Source organism: Stylophora pistillata, chromosome 14 (assembly GCF_964205215.1).
Source record: "Stylophora pistillata chromosome 14, jaStyPist1.2, whole genome shotgun sequence".
NCBI lineage: Eukaryota > Metazoa > Cnidaria > Anthozoa > Scleractinia > Pocilloporidae > Stylophora > Stylophora pistillata.
In genome coordinates, this window is record NC_142532.1 from 10,867,684 (window position 1) to 10,890,930 (window position 23,247).

The window sequence follows — 23,247 nt, forward strand, 5'->3', positions numbered from 1 at the left end:
TTCATTGGTGTAAAATTATTCTCAGCCAATTACATTTCACCACATTCAGTTGTCTTGTATAGTGACTTGTATCCCTTATCAACTATTCATTGAGGGTTTGGATTTTCATTGGTGTAAAATAGTAATTCTTGGCCAATTACATTTTGCCACATTCCGTTGTCTTATACAGTGACTTGTATCCCTTATAAACAGTTGCCAAAGCATACATGGGCTTTGGGGGTCATATGAGTCAGAGCTATTGTCCCAAACTCACAAATATTTTTTATGTCTTATAGATTTGTTAAAAGTCAAACCTCACACACCCACCCCTGAACCAGTTAGATATGAAAAGAAGGATGGACAGTGGTACACACATGATGGAGTGGATGTCAAGGACACACAACAAAAGAAAGGTGAGAGTTCTTTTACATTACAATTCTCATCGCAACTTGTATTATTAAAGTCATAATGTGGGCCTAGTATCATAAAAGTATCACTGTCATAAAATGGTATTGTCCACTTTCTAATACCTTCTCCTAGAAATGATTACACTGTCCAGGGACCATCTATCTTCATCTGCTAACAGCTCAGTAGACAGTAAGACAGACACAGAATATCTTCAACTTGCAAAGCAAGGTGGAGGGCATAAAGGTAAGTGTTTAATGAGAAGATCTTAACCTGAGGAACAAAGTTTCAAAATAAGATTTCCAGTAGGGTCAGGACTTCTCAAAGTAATCTTTTGTTTTGAATTGAATGACTTATTGAACCATTTTCAAGCACTACTAATGTCACCTTGCCCATGCCACAAAGTCTTCATAAAGCATGGTTTGTACAATCTTGAAAAGGTCTTGAATTTTAATGGTCGTCTTGAAAAGTCCTTGAATTTGGTTAAGTCCTTGAAAAGTACTTGATTTGTTTAGTAGGTCATGAAAAGTCCTTGAAATTTAGCAACGTCTGTGCGCCTTGTCGTTTTTCTGATAAATTAAACGATTTTGCTATGGAAAATTTGTACACTAGTAACTACCAAAAAGCGGAAATGGTCATTAAAAAACGTGAGTGGTACATGATGCAAAGTTGGATCTGTGCCTCAATTTCATGCGCAAGGCCTCCGATATGGGGTAGTCTGCCATGTGCTTTTGTTTTAAAGGGCAACGTAAACATGTAGTGATTTGGCTATGTTTTGGTCAATGAATTTTTCATTTCCCTTTGTTTTCAATTTAATTGAGCGATGGGCAAAGGTGTATTCAATCATAAATGGTTTAGATTTATGAATAAAACTTAGTCCTCGAAAACCATTTTTGTCCTTGAAAAGTCCTTGAATTTTGTTTGTCTGAAGTTGTACAAACCATGTAAAGGAAGGAAAATGGACTTTGATTTTAGGGCATAGGTACACATAGGTAGGCTTTGACAAGTCTCAAAGAAATTGAGGTATAATCATGTGGTTTGTTTATGGCAAATGCACCAATATTTCTGGGCATTCTAGTTCTTTAAGTCATTTTTAAAAGCCAGTTCTTTGGTGCAGTGTTTAAAACCATTTTACCTATAAACACCTATAAACATTTCTGTAAAACAATATAAGCGTGGCTTATTACTTGTTTGATTTCTACTGACCTTCTTAAATTGTAGATTTATTAACAGTAGTTCCCCACACACCCACTCCTGAACCAGTCAAATATGCCAAAAAGGATGGACAGTGGTACACACAGGATGGAGTGGATGTGAAAGAGACCCTACAGAGGAAAGGTGCAGTATCATTTGTAAATTTAGTCACAATCAAATTTTTCTTGGCCAAGTTGGTTAGCCATATGATTGATTGGAGAACTACAACTACGCATACCCATGGCCAGCATAATGACTGCAACCATTGAATTAAATGTTTTAAAACAATGATTTTAGCTATTTTATTTTTTACCACAATTTCTGAATTCTGTCAATCCATGTACCATGATACATTACAGACCATACCATAGGAACAGCCTATTTTTGTATTTTGCATCTCTCCCTGGTCAAATGTGTCAACCACTCTTTTGACAATTTGAAACTATCTGTAAGATTTCATGACCCCTTTGGTGAGATCATATAATTATAGTTGTTTTGTGCATATCCCCCCTCCCCAAGGGTTTACATGTATTTTGCATTGTCATTGTTGTGGTATTATATTTTATCCCATTGATGACAAGTAGGATAGACTGTTACAGTACTTATCTTTTGATGTGGATTCCCTGAAAATATTTGGAAGCTCTTTGATTGTAAACTAGGGAACAGAATTTTTCAAATCAGTCATCCTTATTCCACAACAGACTTGTCTTTGGCTTTGAATGGATTACTCGCTAATGGTGATGATGCACAACCAGCTGCTGGAGGAAAGCACACAGACTATCTTGACCTGGCCAAGAAAGGTGGAGGACGCAAAGGTACCCTGCTCACAACACATAGTACAACATTGATTTCACTTATTTGTCTGCTGACAGCTTTTTTCAGGGAGTTGTTCTTCACAATGATAGATTTTTTTCACTTTTGCTGAGTTGAGCATTTGTCAATGATATATTTTGAAGGGTTGGACCAGGTACTAAATGTAACACCATGTATGGTATTTATAACAAAAGTAAAGGGGATTCACATACATTAAAGGAGCTTGTCTGCAGACACATTGTAACCTGTTGTATTGCATAGTTAAGGTTTATTGACTGCTGTTGTTCAATGATAAAAACTTATGAGTGATGCTGAGGGTACTAGTTAATAAATGTTTTCCAACAATCTCAGTTTTTCTCTGGGTCGGGTTAAGGAAAAAATGTTGAGATTTGAGGAAAAATAACTAGTTTTTCTTTTACAAGGCATGCTCTGAGTGTAATGAAACCACTAATAAAAGTATCCAGTTTGTTGGATGAGTAATCTATAGATCATATTTGAACTGTTTCTTTTATACAATGGTCACATTGTTTGCAGATTTATTGACCGTTCAGGCTCATACTCCTTCACCTGAACCAAAACAGTATGAAAAAAAGCAATGGGATTGGTACAATCAAGATGACATGGTGATCAAAGATGGACCAGAAGGTAACATATGATTCAGAAGCCATAAAGAGAGTGATTATGCTTGATCCTTAAAAAAGACTAATGCTTACTACACAGGTTACTTTTATCTCCTTAAAGAAATTATCAACTGCACCTATTAATTATAATTAAGAAAACAATTGTTGTTTGCATCTTATATTTGCTCTCTTTAGAGCCACTGTTGAATTTGTAAGTTATACCAGGACTCATATTAATTCTTTAAAATTATTGACTTGTGTGAAAGTGAGAAAGTTGCTCTCAAATTTTTCAGTATAATTTGCTATTTTCTTATTTTGATTCTCTCATATTTTGGAGGGTGGTCATTTGTGGATGCAGTATGCTTCACCTGTTATCCTTAAGCTTGTTTGAAAATGTAGACAGAAAGTGTCAGGGGATATTACTGAAAGTGCTTCTAAGTGACATAATAAAACCAGCTTTTCTCTTTTATCAGATTCTGGATCTGCTCAGAAACGTCGTCGAACTTTAAGTGATTCTGCAGCAGAATGTAAAGCTGAAACAGAATACCTCCAGACTGCAAGGAAAGGGGGAGGGCATAAAGGTGAGGAAGATTCACCGAATCAAAATATGGCATCCAATTTGAATTACCATTGTTTTGGACTTACTACCCTCGTCTTGACGTGGAAACACAAAAGGATTATCACATGTGTGAGAGGCTAGTCAGTCAAGAACAATGGCAATTCAAATTGGACGCCATATTTCGATTCGGTGTATAGGACTTAAAATGATGTACATATGTAATCCCAAGGTTACAATTTCAAATGTGGTATAGCAGCATCAAGTAATTATGGCTGAAAATTTTCTATTTATGGTAATGGATACCAGTCGTATTGTACCCACTGTCATTTTGTACCCAGTCAATTCATACCCAGCTTGGTTATTTCATACCCAAGCTAATAGAGTAAGTTTTCCATGTTTAGTATATTCAAAGTTAACATCACACTTACATAAACTGTTATTGTTGAAAAAGTCACAAGCATAAACAGTGGACTTTTCTGAAAGTGGTCTTTGCAGTAGTGAACACTACTTGAGCAGAAGTGCAACTAAAGCCTGCTCAACCAACTGAGCTAACAAGCCCACTGGGTCAGCTGATCATTATCATGATGGTTGTGTGGAATAAACCTGTGAAGTGATGAATAAATGGCTGGGAATATATGAAAATCACATACTTGAAATGTGGGTTAAGAAATGAACATCAAAGTGATCTTTGCAGTAATGAACATTACTTGAGCAATAGTGAAAATCAGGCCTAATAAAATTCAGGCCAGTATGGGATCTGTACATATGATTTGTTAAACATGTAAGTGGTATTCTTTTTTTCTCTGATATTATCTTATCATTTCCTGCCCTAGACCTATTGACAATGGAACCTCACTTATCTTCCCCTGAACCAGTCAATTATGAAAAGACAGATGGACAGTGGTACACTCATGATGGTGTGGATGTCAAGGAGACACAAGAGAGGAAAGGTAGAACACAAAAAAAATCACAGCTTGACTTAAACACTGAAGCTTTATTTAATGGTTTTGCTTTATAAATTTACTCACATTTGTATATTAAGTAATGATTAGAACTGATTGAAATGAAACAGATACTGTTTAGCTTTCAAGGTATGCCATTGAAATGCTTGATAACAACTATGATGGTAGTGATATGTAATAATATGCTTATTAATAATTAATTTTTATACATACATTTTTGCTTTTCATTGTAATTAACTAGTAACATTTATGACCAACTGTCTCACCCACTTGAAGGGTATGTTCAAAAACTTGTTCATTATGGTACCTATATTTATTATAGTCAATAAATTGTGTCAGGTGGTTATTCGTCTGCATTTTTATTATTATGTACAAACCCAACTACTGTTCTGAAAGATATGAAAGTATTAGAGTGGCTCACCAGGAAGTATCTATTTTAAGTCAAACATTACAATCCTCCCCTCATTTTCTTATGTTCTTATGTTCAAACACAGACAGGTTCAATTAACAGGTTTAATTAACTAGTAACATGTGCTTTGATGAACCATTGTCTTGTCTCAGCATTTGTTAACCATTATTCTTGTTTACTCTTATTAGAAATGGTTACCCTGCCCAAGAGCCCACATCCATCAAGCACAGCAAGTTCAGTAGATCTAGAGACAGACACAGATTACCTGAAGACTGCTAGGAAAGGTGGAGGGCATAAAGGTTAGTGTTTATATGAACATAGCATGGCTGGCATTGTGATGCCTGCATCTGGATTAACATTGCAGTTTAACTTTAGATGTGGATTTTATGAAGATAAGAAGCATGATAGGTTCAAAGAAAAATGTTTCTTATTGAAAATGTGTTGTTTATCATGGTTAATGATAAATGCCACAATTTAAAATTTTTACTTCACAGGTCTCCCATGCTTTTATCCAGTTACTGTTAATGTGTTTTGTGATTGGATAAATCTCAATTTCAATTCTGCTCTCATTGTTGATGAACTCATTTGCTTGACGTGTTATGTAGGTAATAACAGTGAACTGTGTTGATGGCAACACATGAACAACGGACCACACTGCTTGACAAAACCAGCTATAATGCCCTCATAACAGCTTGATATGATATGTTTTGTGATAGTTCCTCTACATTACAAAAGCAATCGGCCATTATAAAACTTTGTTGATTTTACTTATAAAATGTAATCTTCTTACTACTAGCTACATTAATTAATTGCAGGAAATAACATTTCCTTTGAGAACCATGGTAACTGGTTCAGAACATGGCAAGAATAAGTAACGTTCAGTCGTTCACCAATAGTATGACTACTTTATGAAAAATACTTTTATCTGGTAAATTTACCAACAGACTTATTAACAGTAGAACCCCACACACCCACCCCTGAACCAGTCAGGTATGACAAAACAGATGGACAGTGGTACACTCACAATGGAGTGGATGTAAAAGAGACTCAACAAAGGAAAGGTAATTTTTTTTTTTTAATAGGAGGATTATAAGTGGTGCTTTTGTTAGGAATAGGTAAAATAATTTGTTTAACAGTTTGTGAAGTAAATGGATATATGCATGCATTACAGTTTATATCAGAGTGTATTATTCACTTCTTTACTAGTACATTAATGTATTCTTAAATTGCTACATTTCAGACTTGTCATCTAGTCTTAATAACTCTCAAGACTGTGATGTTCTAGCTGCTGGTGAAAACTGTGGAGAATACTTACAACTGGCAAAGAAAGGAGGAGGACATAAAGGTATACACTAGTTAGCAGTTGGTAGTGTCAATGTCTGTTTTTATTTGGGGATTTGTAGCACCATCCTGTCACTACAATACGAAATACACTGCGCACAAAAGCAGACTCCTCCTAAATAAGGTCAGATCAATAAATTAAAAAATGAATGTGCAAAAAAGGTGAGATTAAGCAGCAGACCTGGAAGTGAACTAAGCATTTGGGTTTTTTCTTTTAATTGGAATGATGTGAACTTCTCTATGACTCCATTTTTTATATGAAAAGTTTCAGTTTTGGATAGTTTTCCTTCTTGTCTATGGTTTTCTTAAGTTTTTAATTGCATCATTGTGTTCAGGATGTTTAAAATTTAATTCACATATATGCTATGTTAAACAAAGCTATTTTTTATATTATCATAATGGTAAATAAGTAAAAACTGTCATCCGAGATTCTTCATATTTTGATCCAATATTGCAAGTACAAAATTGAAGTACATGTAAGAGTTTAAAAGGGCACATTTCAAGATATCTTTTAAAGTCATTTTCTAGTTAGCCGTAAAAGGAAAATAGTGTTGTTGATAATAACCAATAACAATAACAACAACAATAACAGTAAAGTACCCTGGAGAGATTATGTAAGCATCAACTTGCAAGAATTGGTCAAAATTTTAGTCTATGAATGAGGAGATATCACCAAAATGTCAATTTCTTCTTTTTTGTCTCAGATTTGTTGACAATCGATCCTCATACACCCACTCCTGAACCTGCTATGTATGAAAAAACAGATGGACAGTGGTACAGCCATGATGGAGTTGACGTGAAAGACTCGCAGCAAAGAAAAGGTTTGTTGGTTCTCAAAGTAATGTAACCTCACATGTCATTGACTGCTTCAACCTGGTTTTTATCACAAACTCAACCACACCATTCATGCTCATCATGCCCAGCTTGAGAATTGCACAGTTGGCAAGGTTTGTCATTTTTCCCTTCAATGGAGACCCCTCTGCTTCAGAGTTCATAGAATAACTCTTGAGGACAAGCCTGATGGCTTTCAACTCCCTCCTTTTGTCACACCAGAAACCAGCCACTTCTGGCTAATTTGTTAATATGGAAACCATAATAAAAATAAATTTACTCAACTCTCTCTTTTCTTTAGAAATGTTAACAGTTACAAGCAGTCCACGTCCAGTCAACTTTGATAGTTCATTGGAGGTTGACTCACAAACGGATTATTTGAAGATTGCAAAGAAAGGTGGAGGACATAAAGGTTTGAATTTTAAAGAATTGCTGATACAATTGATGAGTAGCACAATCACCTGTCCATTTAGTGTAACACAGCCAAAAAATATCATTGTCTTTATATCTCATCTATTACTCAATGAAATAGTGTGTATCTATGTACATTGCACATATTATTTCAAAAATTGATATTATTTACATTATTTAAGTATTTATTGCGATTTTCTGGTTTACCCATAATGCATTGCGGGCGTGTCAAAATCATTACAATTCAATATTTTGTTGTGAAATCATGATAAACTTAATTGTGTACTAGAAAACAGTTGAATTAAGGTTATTTTTGCTTAAAGTGAAGCAATTATTTCTTCATTTTCCAATAAAGGAAGCTTATATACAGGTTTCCGGGCTCTCCGCTTCACAGGAAGGTCTCCACAAATATGGCGCACAGTGGCCGCATATACCATGGCAATTTGTGTTTCTACATGCTTTCTGCAAAGGCATGATCTTCTATCCCTCTCCTTTGCTTGTCTTACAAAAAATGGCTTAAGACTTTCAAATTTCCTCTGCTTTACTTTGACTTCTGGATGCAACTCCTGGAACTCAAGAAATGCCTCAGTCTGTGTTTTTTCCAAAACATGTTTGGCGTGATGGACATATTCCTGCTTCCCAATACGTTGCTTAGCAAGATCTTTCTTGTCTCCAGTTGGTCGACTAGCTGTGTACGTCCAGTAGCTAAAAATTTTCTTCCCATCTTCTTCCGAAAGGGCATCACGCCGGACTCGTCTTTTTGTATATAGCCAACTCTTTCTCTCCCCAGCCAATATTTTTGCCCTTTCCTTCACAGCATTGCGCACACTTTTTTGGCCAACGTTCACAAGCTTTGAGAGCGATTTTTTTGCTCGACATTTGGATACATTTTCTCCAAATGCAAGACTTTTAAAGGCACTATAAGCGGCTCTGTTGTCTTTTGAGCCACTCTTCTTTAGTTGCTGAACACCTTCGGTGATATCTGCTGCAAGGGCGCGTAATGCCGTCGTCTCCTTGGCTTCTTCTGGTGTTTTGATGAATCCTTTTTTTTCTAAAATCTTTTTAGTGCGCGGACTTGAGGATATTGTTTCTACAAGTTCTGCTTTCTTCTGTGGTGTTTTTGGCAGAACTTGAGTTGTTTTCTTTAGGGCGCGGGCTTTTGCCATCCTGTTTTGGAAAGCGGAACTAGAAGGCGGGGTTGAACACGTATACTCCGCGGCATTTGTAGCATGCTCTTCATGTGCTTCTCTCAATTCAGCTCGCCGTTTTTCACGTAAATTTTGTACTCTTTTTCGAGTTTGCTCTCTGATTTTTTGTCTTCTTTCTTCTTCTGCTGATGTTTCTTCCCTTTTTCGTTTCTTCGTAACAGCTTTCAGGTTTTGTGCCCTAGTGTTCGGCCGGTGAGTTTTCTGACCTCGGCTGTCACGCACTTTGGCTATTTTCTGTTGGCGTTTTTTCTCGTAGTATCTTTTATCAGTAGCTTTCTTTCTCTCAGCCTTTTGTTCTCTCCATCTTTTCATCTTTTCAGCACTTGATTGGGGTTTTGTTTCCATAATTTGTCGGAATCGCTTGATTAATTTTTGAAGCACGCTGCTATTATTGTGATTGAGAAATCGAGTGTAACGCTAGTCGACACGCGGCTAAATATACCACGTGCTTTTATTGTTTAAACCCTGAAAATATCCGTATCCCCCCCCCCAAACATATCAGGCAAGGCTGCACAGGCTGGCCTTGGTCGTTTCTTGTACGTTGTGACCATGATTTGGGACGATTTTGAGAGCGGCTTGTAGTGTTTCTGGTCCGAATTGAATATGTAATATGATCGCAAAGCGTCTATAAACAACACATTAGGCAGAAAATATGTTTCGATTCATTCTTTGTACCATTTCTTCGGCGAAAATTCATATAAGCTCGTAAATTCTTACGAATCTAGAAGTCTGATAGAATGAACTTTGATTTGGTCGTTCTCTATATGGTGATGGACTACTCTACGCTGATTTATCGGCTTCGAAATAGGTAAGTAATGGTTGAATTTATGCAATCAAAACTCGTTACAAATTTGTTTCCGATATGCAAAATCGCTATATTTTTCCCAGCATTTCATGATTTGCTATTATCTTGCACAGAGCCTTAAAGTAAAATGAATGAACTTTTCTCAGATGTAATTATTATTGTTTTTAGGTTAATCTGGTCGCCAAAAGCTTGAATTCTGTAAACTGTGAAGTCTGTTTATAATCCAGCGTTACAGGACAACACACAAGAACTTATATTGTAGTTTGTACTTATTACTGCCTCAATAAAAAACACAGAGCAATGAAATTTTGTGAAAAGTCTATTTGTATTATATACAATAATTAGGCATGATAAAATTTTAAGCTTTTATTCGTTTTGAGGGACAAAAATTACGTTTTTACTCTTGGTATGCAAATTCGATGTTACGCGTTACACTCAAAATGTCGTGCTTTTTGTAAACAATTGACTTTAATTCGTGTTCTAAACTTATCGCTTGAATTTTGTTATTGATTTCATATCAAACAAGAACTATTACTCAGTTTATCTGTAAAGTTTGAGGGGCGTTCATACATTTTTCGCGAAGGTATGGGTAAATATAATTTTCGGACCCTGTAATGGTGGCGTGACCGTGCTACTCATCATTGTGATTGCCCATTGAATTGTAATTTCATTCAAAGAAATGTAAGATACTTCATTGTAATGATCTAACCTGTTTAACCCAGTGCCTTCAGTGCATAAATAAACATAATGTACATGAGGAACTAGAAAATGCACAGTAAATGTAACAGCTATTGATTGTCTGCGTTCAAAGAGATGCTCTAATGAAATCAGGTGTGGAATACTTTGAGAAACTATTTTCAAAGAAAACATGGAAGAGTCACATCAACTATTACCCAGAGAATGGGACTAAAGAAAGAGAATCACTGAAATGTTTTCCATGTGGGCCATCTGGCCTCCAGATTGGTTTTCAAATCATTTCAAGTCAAGTTAATTCAGAAGTCTTGATGAGAATTTGTGTAGACTACCCAAAATCTGCTTGCCATCTGAAAACTGTAATGGGGACACTGTTGAGTAATCTAATTTTGAAGAGTAATAAAATTTATTTTTTGTGAATCAAACTTACAATGGAATTATGGAATCGAGAGACTGCAAACCTCTCTGTATAATTTGTTGTTGTTGTGTTGTTGTTCTTCATGTTATTGTGAGCGATTTACTAAATTTGTTTGCTCTGTGATAGACCTGCTGACAGTAGAACCCCATGCACCCACCCCTGAACCATTAAGTTATGACAAGAAGGATGGACAGTGGTACACACATGATGGAGTGGATGTCAAAGAAACACAGAAAAGAAAAGGTTACTGCATTGAATTACCTGTTTATGTCAGTCATTTATCCTTCTCTCTCAGTTGTAATAAAAAGTATTCTTGTAAATTTGAAATTAGATTTGATTAGAATGTTATCACAAAGTTCTGGAATTTATCACTTTATGAGAAATTCAGATACAATTGTATATTTATGAGGTGCATGCTATGTTTGTTGAACAGAATTAGCTGTATCTGTTGAAGCTCAGCAAGGCACGGAAACCCTAGTATCAGCAGGAGGAAACAACACTGAATACCTTGACTTGGCCAAGAAGGGAGGAGGACATAATGGTTGGCTCACTTTTTTATTTATTTCTCATATCATTTATTTTATTTGCTGCATCATGTAAGTAAAATTATTATGTGTCCACAGTTGATATGGCCTTGAAGAATGATAAATTGATGGCAGGGAAACCTTAAGTTATGAATTAAACCAATGGGATCCGTGGGCTTGAAATCATTTGCTGGAGAGACAGGCTAATTAAGTGATGCAAATGTAAATGAATAAAAGATACTTCATATGATGCACAATCCTCGCAGTAGAGAGCACTATTTATGCAATAGCGAAAATCAGACCTGAAAAAATCAGGCCTGTACGGGATTCGAACCACTGACGTCTGCAATACTAGCGCAATGCTCTACCAATTGAGCTAACAAGGATCGTGCATCATAGGTATCTACAACCGCAGTTCAAAATATATGAACTTCATTTATTCATTGTATCTGATTTATCATCACGGGTTTATTACGAATCAACTTAACGGCCTGCTCTCAGTTGGCTGGTTAGCTCAATTGGTAGAGTGCTGCACTAGTATTGCAGAGGTCAGTGGTTTGAATCCCATACAGGCCTGATTTTTTCAGGTCTGATTTTCGCAATTGCATAAATAGCGCTCTCTACTGCGAGGATCGTGCATCATACGTATCTACAACCGCAGTTCAAAATATATGAACTTCATATATTCATTGTACCCAAAGATACTTCAGGTAACGCACTGAGAAAAACAATGGTTGCTATAATATGATTTGTGTGTTTGTTTTATAACTGAACACAACAGATAATGAACTGGTTGTTTCAGGAGTAGGAGAATCAAAAACATTTAGCCTTTGTTAGAAAACAGATGAGGATGAACAAATTAGTAATAACTTTAATTAGCAAATATTTAACTAATAATGATAGTGAAAACATTGTACCTTTATTAAGAGCCTTTGAAAAAAAGTGTGGTAATTGTGAGAAAGTCAATTGTAACCATTTTTCAACAAAGCTAGGGAAGCCCTGACTTGTGTATTTTCCTTTTTTTCAGATTTATGGACAATAAGCCCACATACACCTTCATCTGAACCGATAAGATATGACAAGAAGGATGGTCAGTGGTACACTCATGATGGAGTGGATGTCAAAGAAACACAGCAACGATTAGGTAAATAGTAGGATGTAGCATGAAGTATCTTCTTTGCTTCCACACTTTGAAAATTTTTATGGTTTGTATTTTCAGGTGGAGCCTAAAATTAATGATAGCACTTGGGTTCTAACTAAGATAAATTTTAATCCTCAGGACTCTCTTTTCTTGGCAATGAACAATATTTCTTCTCATTGAATGATCAGGACAAGTATATATACATTTACTCTTGGAGAAGAAATGGGCAAAGGCCACAAAGCTTTAAAATTCAGACATTTTTGGGTGCAGTATAGGCACTTAAAAAGGGTGTTAACACATGCTTCATGGTACACTCATAAGGATCTCTAGAAGAATGCTGATATGAGAGACCTCTGCAAAGTTATCCCTACACTGTGTAGGTCACATTGAAGTTGTGACTTAACATCACAGGCTACAGAAAAGGTTGCCTCACAGCTAGCCCACTGGTTTGCTAAAGCCTAAAACCATTGCTTCCAGGTGTAAACCAGGTTGAATTAATTACACAATCAATAGTTTGTATGCATAGCTCTGAACATTACCATAAATAATCAGCTACACTAGAATAAATGGTAAATTGTATGTTGATCAATGAAGGGAATATGTTATAATCATTGATTGATATTTTGTTTTCTAGACTCAATTGTGTCACTTGATGATCAGAAGAACAGTGAATGTGTCGTAGCCGCAGGATGTAATAACAGAGAATACCTGGAGTTGGCCAAAAAGGGTGGAGGACATCAAGGTAACTGATGAGTTGCACAGCATGCTTACATAATTGTGGAGCATTGCACTCTTTGATTATTTTTAATATCTTTTAAAAATAACAATCATGTTTGTTAAAAATGGGTATTAAATGATTTTAAAAGAAAGTGAATTTTCACAGTGTTTCAGAATTCATGGGAATATGAAGGTGGTGATCATTGACATGCACCCTGTAGAGAAATCTTGGGTATTTGACATCAGAGTGGCTCCTTAAAGTGCACCTAAACCCAAATTTTTTTTTTCGCTTAACGAAATAAGCTTATTTTTTGGAGTATTTCTGTGCAAAAATTTTTTAATTTGCTCAAATCTTTAATTTTCTATGCCCAGTCAAAATACGGAAAATCGGCCGCCATCTTGCCCCACGACCGAGTTTAAAGAAGAATGGCTCTAGCGGGTAATGTGACGTCAAATCGAGAACACGAAAGTCTGCATCTCACACATTTTCACTTGTTTGGGAAGATTGTCGTCGATATTGTCTGAAATATGCCGACTAGGTGTGTTGTATGAAGAATGTATGAAGCGCGATACCCTCTTGCAAATTTCGCATGTTGCTACATCCTTCTACAACACACTTAGTCGGCATAATTTCGGACAATTATCGACTACAACCTTCCCAAACAAGTGAAAATGTGTGAAATGCAGACTTTTGTGTTCTCGATTTGACGTCACATTACCCACTAGAGCCATTCCTCTTTAAACTCGGTCGTGGGGCAAGATGGCGGCCGATTTTCCGTATTTTGACTGGGCATAGAAAATTGAAGATTTGAGCAAATAAAAAAAATTTTGCGCAGAAATACTCAAAAAAATAAGCTTACTTCGTTAAGCGAAAAAAAGTTTTTGGGTGTAGGTGCACTTTAAAATGAGGAGTTTTACAAAGGGCTAATCCTTCCCAACTAGATGACTAGGCATTAAATGAAGCTGTTCGCTGTTAAAAATGGCTATCTAGCAGATATGTAACACAACAATCTATTTTCTTCACTGAAAGAAATATTGTAAGTGTTCATGATTGCGCATCTGTGCTTACAGATCTATTATTAGTTCAACCTCACATGCCCACCCCTGAACCAGTCATATATGATAAGAAAGATGGACAGTGGTACACCCATGATGGAGTGGACATAAAAGAGTCACAACAGAGAAGAGGTAAATGTACCTACAAGAATTATGGAGTTGTTTCATATAGCTGGTGACTTTTCAACAGCTGCATGAAACAAGTTGTTGCCCAAGTTGTTTACAAGGGGTGTTGTAAAGGGAGTTTATTTTAGTTTGATTTTCAGTTGATTATGAGACCCTCTACATTACATTGGATCAATTTGCTCTTTCTGAGACCTTTGCAGACAGCCTTTACTTTGAGTCACTTTTTGTTCAGTTAATGAAGTTGACAGAACACAAAATGTGAGGAAATGAGTAGAGACTGATTGATGATATGGATCCCAGTTTTGGTGTTTTGTTTACTGGGTAACCTCATGTTTTCAATTCAGATTATAATTATTGTCTTGATAAAGAAATGACAACTATAAATTTAAATTTACAAGACATGTTTCGACATTCTCATGTCATCTTCAGTTGCATAATTATGAGCTTTTAACAGTTGTACATTTGAATTTATATTAAGGTACGTTATAAATTACGTGTCAGGGCTTACGTTAATTTGAATATTAAATACACAAAAAATGAAAATAGCTCGCGCATAACTGGACCAAAAAAAATTAAATGATAATAATAATAAATAAACGACAAAAGGAACAACATAATTAAAAGGAAAGAGATAAATCTAGATGTTTCAATTGCTGATTAAAAATGGGTTTTTCCCACTTATATGCAATGCTTCTTTGATCTTAATTTGGAATTTTGAGGCAGCAGAATCTAAGATTATGAAACATTCTGTATCACAAGAATCAAGACGGGCCCTTGATGATTGCAGGTGCCTGTAAATATTTGAAGACTTGTCCAACAAGAGGCGCTCATGAACTCGTGTACAAATGTGGTGAGTGGTCTCACCAATGTAACTGGCATTACAGCCAGCACACAAAAATTTATAAACAACACACGAACGTAGACCTAGCAGTACTGAATCTTTCACACTGAACATGTTTCTGAGTTTAAACATACTGAAAACTAATTTAACATCTAAATCAGCTTTACAATAACATTTGAGTAGTTGTCTTAACTTAGTCTGTGCGATTTTTGAAAACCAGCCAACATGAGGAAGTTCATAATAGTGCGAAGAAGGTTTCCTGGAGTCAGATGAGGCATTCTGCCCAGCAAGAGAAGGATTATTTTTCTTAGCTAGATACCTGTAAATGATCCTGTCTATGACCCAAGATGGAAGACAGTTTTTCCGTAGTAAGAAAATAAGCTTCTTAACATCCAGATGAAAACCAGCCCAGGAATTATTGATCTTATATACTCTGTCAACTAATGTTCTGACTAAGCCCAGTTTGTAAATCAAAGGGGTAAAGCTGAAATAATTAGTAAGAAAACCAGTAAATGTCTTCTTGCAATATACACTGGTGACGATGGATGGATGACTGTTGTCTAACAATATATCTAGAAACGATAATTTCTTAACCCTTTCCATTGTGAAGAGAATTCAAATTGTAACATAATTCTTCAAATTGTAACCTAAGCCCTGACACGTAATTTATAACATACCTTGATATAAATTCAAATGTACAACCGTTAAAAGCTCATATGCAACTGAAGATGACATGAGAATGTTGAAACATGTCTTGTAAATTTAAATTTAAAGTTGTCATCTCTTTATTGAGAGTTATTGTCACTCAGCTGTCTTAACGTCCATGTGGTCAGATTATATTGTATTTTTACTGTGAGAAAGTCCTTAGGGGTATGGATGACAGATTTTTTTTTAGGGAAGATTTTCCTTCTTTCAAAAAATTATAAGTTGTTGCAATAACTATTGTTTTCTTTGGATAAGAGGCACCAACTCAGTGCTTTTGTAGCAGAGCTATACCCATATTATTTCAATAAATGGAAATTTTAGGAGTTTGTTTATTATATGTAGATTTGTCGGTGACCCTGGAAAGTATTCCAGAAGATACCTCGGCTGCTGGAGAACACAATGGCGATTACCTAGAAACAGCCAGACAGGGAGGACGCAAAGGTAATCTGTAAAAGTATAATTTTTATTCATGGTATGTTGCATGCACAATAACTCCATAAATGTATTTGAATCTGGAAAATTAAGTGTTGCATAAATCTCTTTTTATATTATTGTTAGACTTGTTAACAGTGGAACCCCACACACCCACCCCTGAACCAGTCAGATATGACAAGAAGGATGGACAGTGGTACGCACATGATGGAGTGGATGTTAAAGACACACAACAGAGAAAAGGTTGAAGCTCTTCCTCTTACTTAAACTTGAACAGGCAGCCTGAAAGTAGCTCAAGCAACTAATTGACTAGTTTGTGTAATCTCTGGGTCAAGCTTTTATGAAAAGTTTTGACAAGATCATATTAGCATGCTTTGCAAATCTAATTAACAATTGGTTCATGCATTAGTATGCACTATCGAGTTAGAGAGCACATAGGAAGTTTAGAGAGCACCAAAGAAGCAGAAGAGTTGCCCAAGGCAATAGCCGAGGGCAACTCTAGCTTCTTGAGTGCTCTCCAAACTTCCCATGTGTTCCATAACTCGATAGTGCACAGCTGAAAGCATGAACCAATTGTTTTATAACAGCCAGTGGAACTGTGCTTCAAATCTGATGCGAAAAATGGACAACAATATCAGCGAATCGTGACGGCACTGATGCCAAGTCTCCTTTTCCATTGTTTTTCTCTTTTTCTGCCTCATTTAAGAACTCTAGCCCAAGGGAAAATTGTGGGAAAACTGTCTTTGTTTTGGGACTGGTGGGCCGAGTCTCTGTTTGTATCCATTATTGTCGCAAAATATATTATTTTTCCCCACACTAACAATGGCTGCTCATGCAAAAAAAAGAAATTTATGGCAAAGCGATTTGCTCACGCTATCAGCGTGCACTATCGGGATTTTGAGCCAGCTTACGTATACTGAATTTGATTGCATGGCTCTGCTAGCTATGTTATAATAGTTTTTGTTAAGTAGTTGATATTGAAACATAAAAGTATTTGATTTTGTTTCCCTTTTACTTACAAATGAGTAATGAGCTACACTAGTAAAGAAATACCTCAAGAAAGTGGGATGTGAAAGTTTCCCTAAGGGAATGATGGAATTCAAAAATTTTCCATGCATTGTTCATGGAATGCCATTACTTGATAACATTGGATTTCAAGTAAAATTTTTGACCATCACAATGAACACTTTCATTGTTTAACTCCTTAGAAATGGTAACAGTTGCAAGCAGTCCTCGTTCAACAAACCTGGATAGTTCATTGGAAGTGGACACAGAAACAGATTACTTAAAGATTGCAAAGAAAGGCGGAGGACATAAAGGTTGTTCTGTAAACTTGAGAAATAATTATGCTATTTATTTGAGTACTTGTAATCCCTCGGATGTCTTTAGAAGCTAATGAGTGAAGGATTTCCCTCAAACCTCATCAGAGATCTTTTCTAGTCTGTCAGTGCTTGTTTGCCAATGCTCCTAGCAAATAGGCTGGACTGGTAAAAAACAAACAAAAACAAAAAGCAAAACGAAAAAAGCTGGCAAGCTATTTATTTCCCAGGGGTAAGCACTTTGAGTTTGTGGTTTGCTTCACCTGAAGTGAAAGTTGAAATAGAGATTTAGGCCAGTGATGGTCCAAAAACTACCAGCCAAAAAATGAGTTTTCACAAGCCTGAGGCTAGTGTTAATGTTGTGGAACACATTGCAGTATGTTAGCATAAAGGGTACTGTGTCTTGATTTTAACTGGTAATTTCTTTATGGTAGATCTGTTAACAGTAGAACCTCACACGCCCACCCCTGAACCAGTCAGATATGACAAAACAGATGGACAGTGGTACAATCACGATGGAGTTGATGTTAAAGACACTCAGCAAAGAAAAGGTGAGTTAAATTAGGTGTTAGGAAGAATTCGCTGACTGTATCTTTAGAACATCTTGAAAAATCTAGGAAAGATCTGAGTGTTGACAATTCTCATTGAATTGACTCTTATTATATCTTTTTGAGTTAATCATATGCAGCTCATATTCTGTTTCCTCATGTTTATGGTTTCAATCTGTTATCTCCCCACCCCTTTGTCAATGTTGGTTGTGAGAAGTCAAGCTGATTGATGATTAAATCTGAATTGAAAGATATGATGGAACTCTCTATGGTGAACTATAATGATTTTTATGAGATGATTATGTGGTCCTCTGACATTACAATGTGTATGAGAGAGTGGTTTACCTTTAGTAAACCTTGTGGTATTTTGCAATGGCTGTAATACGTTTTTCACCATAAGCCACAATATGTTGGAAATCTTCCAGCTTTTGTTTATTGTTTATGATTGGTGTATTAGATCAATTTTGTAGTAAATAGCAGACACTTAGAAAACATCTATATTGACGAAGGAGATAAAAATTGATATAACATCCACTCTCTAGGAAACATTTTTCAGTGCCACAAGTATAACTCTAGATGTGTTTTATTTCAATTAATGATCTTAATGTTTGCATTTGGAGCTCTGATCTCTGTAACGCAAAGATGCAAATCAACGGAATCGATAACCATCCAATATTTTTTGAGCTTGTGTTGTTCTTGTCAACAGACCAACTCCCTAGGCCGGGTTTAGCAGTTTACTTGATTGCTAGTTAAGACTGTTCATACTTTGAAGATTAAGTGCAGTTTCCAAATTGGGCTACTTTGAGTGTACATATTGAGTGTCAAGTTTTTTTAAAATGTCTCATTGTGACATGTATGTTGATCATTGGTGAAACATTTTGTCGAGAATATAAGAAATAAAAAAATGGCATAATGTGCTCTAGCATTGAATGATGTTTTAAGAGCCTAAGGATTTCAAATAGCGTACGGGTCACACAGCTAACATTACCCATGCCCATAGTTCACGAAATGCACCCAGGTTCAATTGGTTTCCTCTGCCTAAGGAAAACTTGATTTTTCAGAAATGGTCACAGTGTCGTCAAGTCCACGCCCATCAAGTAGGTCAAGTTCTGAACAAATTCCAACAGAAACTGATTATCTCAAGATTGCTAAGAAAGGTGGAGGACATAAAGGTTAGCAGCTGTCTGAAGCATTATGCTGGATTCTAGATATTAACCTTCTTTCATTTTACTATTTTATTTGCTTTTCTTAATTGAATAGAGATAAAGCAGTCCTTACACAATGATATATTTCTGTTAGGTCGTAATAGTAGCAAGTAGGATAAATATTGTAAGAAATGTACAACTTCTTTTAGAGACATGTTTTGGCATGCTTATGCCATCTTCAATCAATGAGTAACTGAACATGAGTAATTATATAACAGACAAGTAGATGAATAAAATATTTACAGTATGATGTAATACAAAAGCAGGTACTAATTACAGCATGACAGCAAACATGAAATTAAAGGTGTGAACTAAAATGCTAGAAAAGTGTTATAATGCTGTAATTGTTGGTTAAGTTCAGGTTTGATCTTATTTATATAAAAAGCTTCTTTGCGTTTTAAACCAATTGAGTTGTTGGCAGAATCCAGAATACTAAAGCAAGAAAGGGAGTATTTGTTCTTACCAGAAGGAGATGTGTTAAAATGCTTGATGTGTTGAAATGCTCAAAGAAGCTTTTTGTATAAATAAGATCAAAAGCATTTTAACACATCTCCTTCTTGTAAGAACAAATACTCCCTTTCTTGCTTTAGTATTCTGGATTCTGCCAACAACTCAATTGGTTTAAAACGCAAAGAAGCTTTTTATATAAATAAGATCAAACCTGAACTTAACCAACAATTACAGCATTATAACACTTTTCTAGCATTTTAGTTCACACCTTTAATTTCATGTTTGTTGTCACGCTGTAATTAGTACCTGCTTTTGTATTACATCATACTGTAAATATTTTATTCATCTACTTGTCTGTTATATAATTACTCATGTTCAGTTACTCATTGATTGAAGATGGCATAAGCATGCCGAAACATGTCTCTAAAAAAAGTTGTATATTTCTTACAATGATATATGTTTGGTACATATTGGCATTTCTCATGCCAGGAATTATTTATAACTGCTTTTAAACAGAAAGCAAGACACTTTTGTGAACATAAAAATGTCATTTCTATAATGGGTTAAGTATTAATAATAATGCTGTTAATAAATGATGAGCCTTATCACTCATTTGACATGTAAAAAGGAATGGAGTAAAATGAATCAGCAAAAATAATGAAATTTCATTTCTGTCATCATTTGCACCAAAAGCAAAGAACCTTGTGTTGACCATATAACAAAATTTCCATTAAAAAATTGCCAATTGCTCAGTGCATTTAGCAGGATTGTTTGGTGATTCTTATGTCCTGACTTAATACCATGCATGTAGATCTGTTAACATTGGAACCCCACACACCTACCCCTGAACCTGTCAGATATGACAAGAAAGATGGACAGTGGTATGCTCATGATGGAGTGGATGTCAAAGAAACACAGAAAAGAAAAGGTAAAAACTCTGTCTTTCACTGTAGTAGGCCCTTTGCTCTCAAAATGTGTTAAACGAATGAACTTGCTTCTTTTTTAGAAATGGTAACAGTTTCTAAAAATCCATATCCATCAGACTTGGAGGGCTCAACTAACACCCAGAAAGAAACAGACTACTTAAAGATGGCCAAAAAGGGTGGAGGACATAAAGGTGAGAGATCAGAATGATGGAATTAGTTCGATACAATTTCAAACAAAGTATTCCTGTTAATTTGCTTTGTGTACGTTTTTGTGATATAGCACAAGATAAATGCAATTATCATCTGATAGGAGGCGTTTAGTGTTCATTTAATGTTGTTATTCATGTAAAATCAAAATAATTTGTTTTTGGGCTCCCCGTTCTAGCAGAATCTAGTTGTTGCGGAATGTAGGATACCCTTTAATAATAAGAGTTGATTTCATATGCTGACAGTTCCACTGGGCTCATTCTTCATTCAGTACAATGATGCTCAATTGTTTGAAGAGGATACCAGACATTTCAAAATGGGACTACGTTATTACACCTGCCCAGCAGTGAACAGTGCAAAGATTGATTCATTTGGATTTTATGTTTCAGATCTTCTAACAATTGAGCCACACACCCCATCACCAGAACCACAGAGATACCAAAAGAATGGAGGGGACTGGTACAGTCAAAATAATAAGGACACAACAAGTATGTTTCAGTGTAACTCTCGTGATGTTCAGATTTAGAAAAACCACAGCAACAACTTACCATGCAACTGGAAATTTCCCAAAACGGCGTTTTTCATTACGTTTGGCAATATCTTGTGGATGATTTTTTCACTACTTATTTCACTGGGCATTGGAGTATAGAAACCTTTGTTTTTTCACCCTTTTTAGTTCATGATCCAGAATTTTGCAAATCTTATTCAATTGGCCTTTGAAAATTATTCAAATTATTTTGTGTTTATGTTTACTTTGAACAGTTTGAGTTCACAATTCAGATAAGTTCAGAATTTAGTTATGTGTGGATCTGCCTGTTTGTCTAGGAGCAACAGTTTCACCACCCAGTCCATCTGAAAACAACAATAACATTACATCAGACTATTTAATGTTGGCAAGGAAGAGTGGCGGGCATTCTGGTATGTGCTTCATTCTGTTTATTTTAAAATGGAGTTTTCCTGAAGGAGGGAAGACAGAAAAGCATGACAATAAACCTTGTAGCAAGGACAAAGCCAAAAAAAAAATTCAACCCACATGTTATGTCAGGTCAATAATCTGAGTCATAGTGATGGGAATGCGAGTGCTCTTACCCCTTCTCCATATTTTTTTACGTCGATATTATGCTCTAGTGACAGTTGTAGTTTAATTGTTTAATCATTAAACAATAACTCTGCTTGTAATCAATCTTAGTAATATTTGTTTAGATTTTTTACTGATGTTAGATTGGGGGGGGTCTTATAAACTCTTTTCGAACTTTTTACAACGGCCCAATTAAACTCAGCTATGAACGAGATTTTACAATAGTTCAGAAACTCAGCAATATCACAAATCAGCGTACATCTCTTCTTTCTGTGAACAACTATGAAAATGCCATTTTTGTTCTATAGATGCAACTCGAAGTCCTCGTAAAAACACTGGAAATTCAAATGTATACAACAACACTAACACAGAATACCTTAAAATGGCTAGAAAAGGTGGAGGCCATAAAGGTACTAACGCTAACATAATGTGTAACATAATATGTAACATGATGTGTAATATAATATGTAATATAATATCAAATATGATATAGGGCCGGCATATTAATACTAATTTAACCCATAATTTAATGTGCGACGAAAGCTGTAACAAAACAAGACAAAGGTAATTCAACGGAAGAAAGTGAGTGTTAACTATTTGGAAATACGGTAGCGTAATACTTGCATAATTATGTAATATTTGTAATTAATGTGGTATTATGTAATTAATGTAGTATAACAATCAGAATTAAGAGCTGGCAACTGCACTCATAAGTAACTCTTTATCCATGTAAGTTGGTTTAAAAACCTCGAGAAAAGCATGTATCAGGAGGTCTGCGGCTTTAAACTCTCTAGATAAGCAAAAATCAAACGAACCCATGTAGAGATAAGTGTAAGTAGCTAAGTTTTCAGTTAAACAAGGTGACCTTGATGATGCAGTATAGCAGTTCGATTATGTACATGCAAATCCTCAGGTATATGAAAATTAATCAACTTGAAGACAGGTTTTTAATGAGTAGATGATGCAGCATCTGATCCAGCAGTTCTTTGAACAACAAGCACACCTTATGAAGAACAAGCACATTTGATGAAAGAATAGAGAATTGTATCATCTCTAGACTATTGTACACAAGGGCATTTTTCCTCGCAGATCTTTTGACTATGGAGGCCCACACACCATCTCCTAAGCCGCAGAGATACCAAAAGAAGGGAGGGGACTGGTACAATCAAGATTATATTGATGGAAGTAAAACGCGAGGGAAAAAAGGTACCACTTCATCGATTGTCTGTGAAGCATTTATTCTTTCCGCTGGAAAAAGAACAGACAGTTTCATAAAGTTACTCCCGCAGTTTTGAAAAAAAAATCACTTATCCGTAGGGGACAG

General features: G+C 35.7%; 1 protein-coding gene across 5 annotated transcripts in view; it reads left to right on the top strand.

Moving 5' to 3' along the window:
- Positions 1 to 23,247, top strand: part of LOC111332557 (uncharacterized) — a 34,289-nt gene that overhangs the window by 4,505 nt on the left and 6,537 nt on the right. For 4 of the 5 annotated variants that reach the window (XM_022937910.2, XM_022937912.2, XM_022937911.2 and 1 more), the window contains exons 4-31: positions 276 to 392; positions 520 to 630; positions 1,606 to 1,722; positions 2,280 to 2,393; positions 2,926 to 3,036; positions 3,485 to 3,592; positions 4,404 to 4,520; positions 5,130 to 5,240; positions 5,886 to 6,002; positions 6,182 to 6,286; positions 6,987 to 7,103; positions 7,415 to 7,525; positions 10,775 to 10,891; positions 11,082 to 11,189; positions 12,200 to 12,316; positions 12,948 to 13,055; positions 14,102 to 14,218; positions 16,101 to 16,199; positions 16,317 to 16,433; positions 17,399 to 17,509; positions 17,944 to 18,060; positions 19,119 to 19,229; positions 20,524 to 20,640; positions 20,719 to 20,829; positions 21,235 to 21,333; positions 21,671 to 21,763; positions 22,232 to 22,333; positions 23,013 to 23,129. In XM_022937910.2, the coding sequence (XP_022793645.2) occupies positions 276 to 392; positions 520 to 630; positions 1,606 to 1,722; positions 2,280 to 2,393; positions 2,926 to 3,036; positions 3,485 to 3,592; positions 4,404 to 4,520; positions 5,130 to 5,240; positions 5,886 to 6,002; positions 6,182 to 6,286; positions 6,987 to 7,103; positions 7,415 to 7,525; positions 10,775 to 10,891; positions 11,082 to 11,189; positions 12,200 to 12,316; positions 12,948 to 13,055; positions 14,102 to 14,218; positions 16,101 to 16,199; positions 16,317 to 16,433; positions 17,399 to 17,509; positions 17,944 to 18,060; positions 19,119 to 19,229; positions 20,524 to 20,640; positions 20,719 to 20,829; positions 21,235 to 21,333; positions 21,671 to 21,763; positions 22,232 to 22,333; positions 23,013 to 23,129 (3,117 nt within the window). The remainder of the gene's footprint in view (positions 1 to 275; positions 393 to 519; positions 631 to 1,605; positions 1,723 to 2,279; positions 2,394 to 2,925; positions 3,037 to 3,484; positions 3,593 to 4,403; positions 4,521 to 5,129; positions 5,241 to 5,885; positions 6,003 to 6,181; positions 6,287 to 6,986; positions 7,104 to 7,414; positions 7,526 to 10,774; positions 10,892 to 11,081; positions 11,190 to 12,199; positions 12,317 to 12,947; positions 13,056 to 14,101; positions 14,219 to 16,100; positions 16,200 to 16,316; positions 16,434 to 17,398; positions 17,510 to 17,943; positions 18,061 to 19,118; positions 19,230 to 20,523; positions 20,641 to 20,718; positions 20,830 to 21,234; positions 21,334 to 21,670; positions 21,764 to 22,231; positions 22,334 to 23,012; positions 23,130 to 23,247) is intronic. The other variant, XM_022937913.2, reaches the window with a different exon arrangement.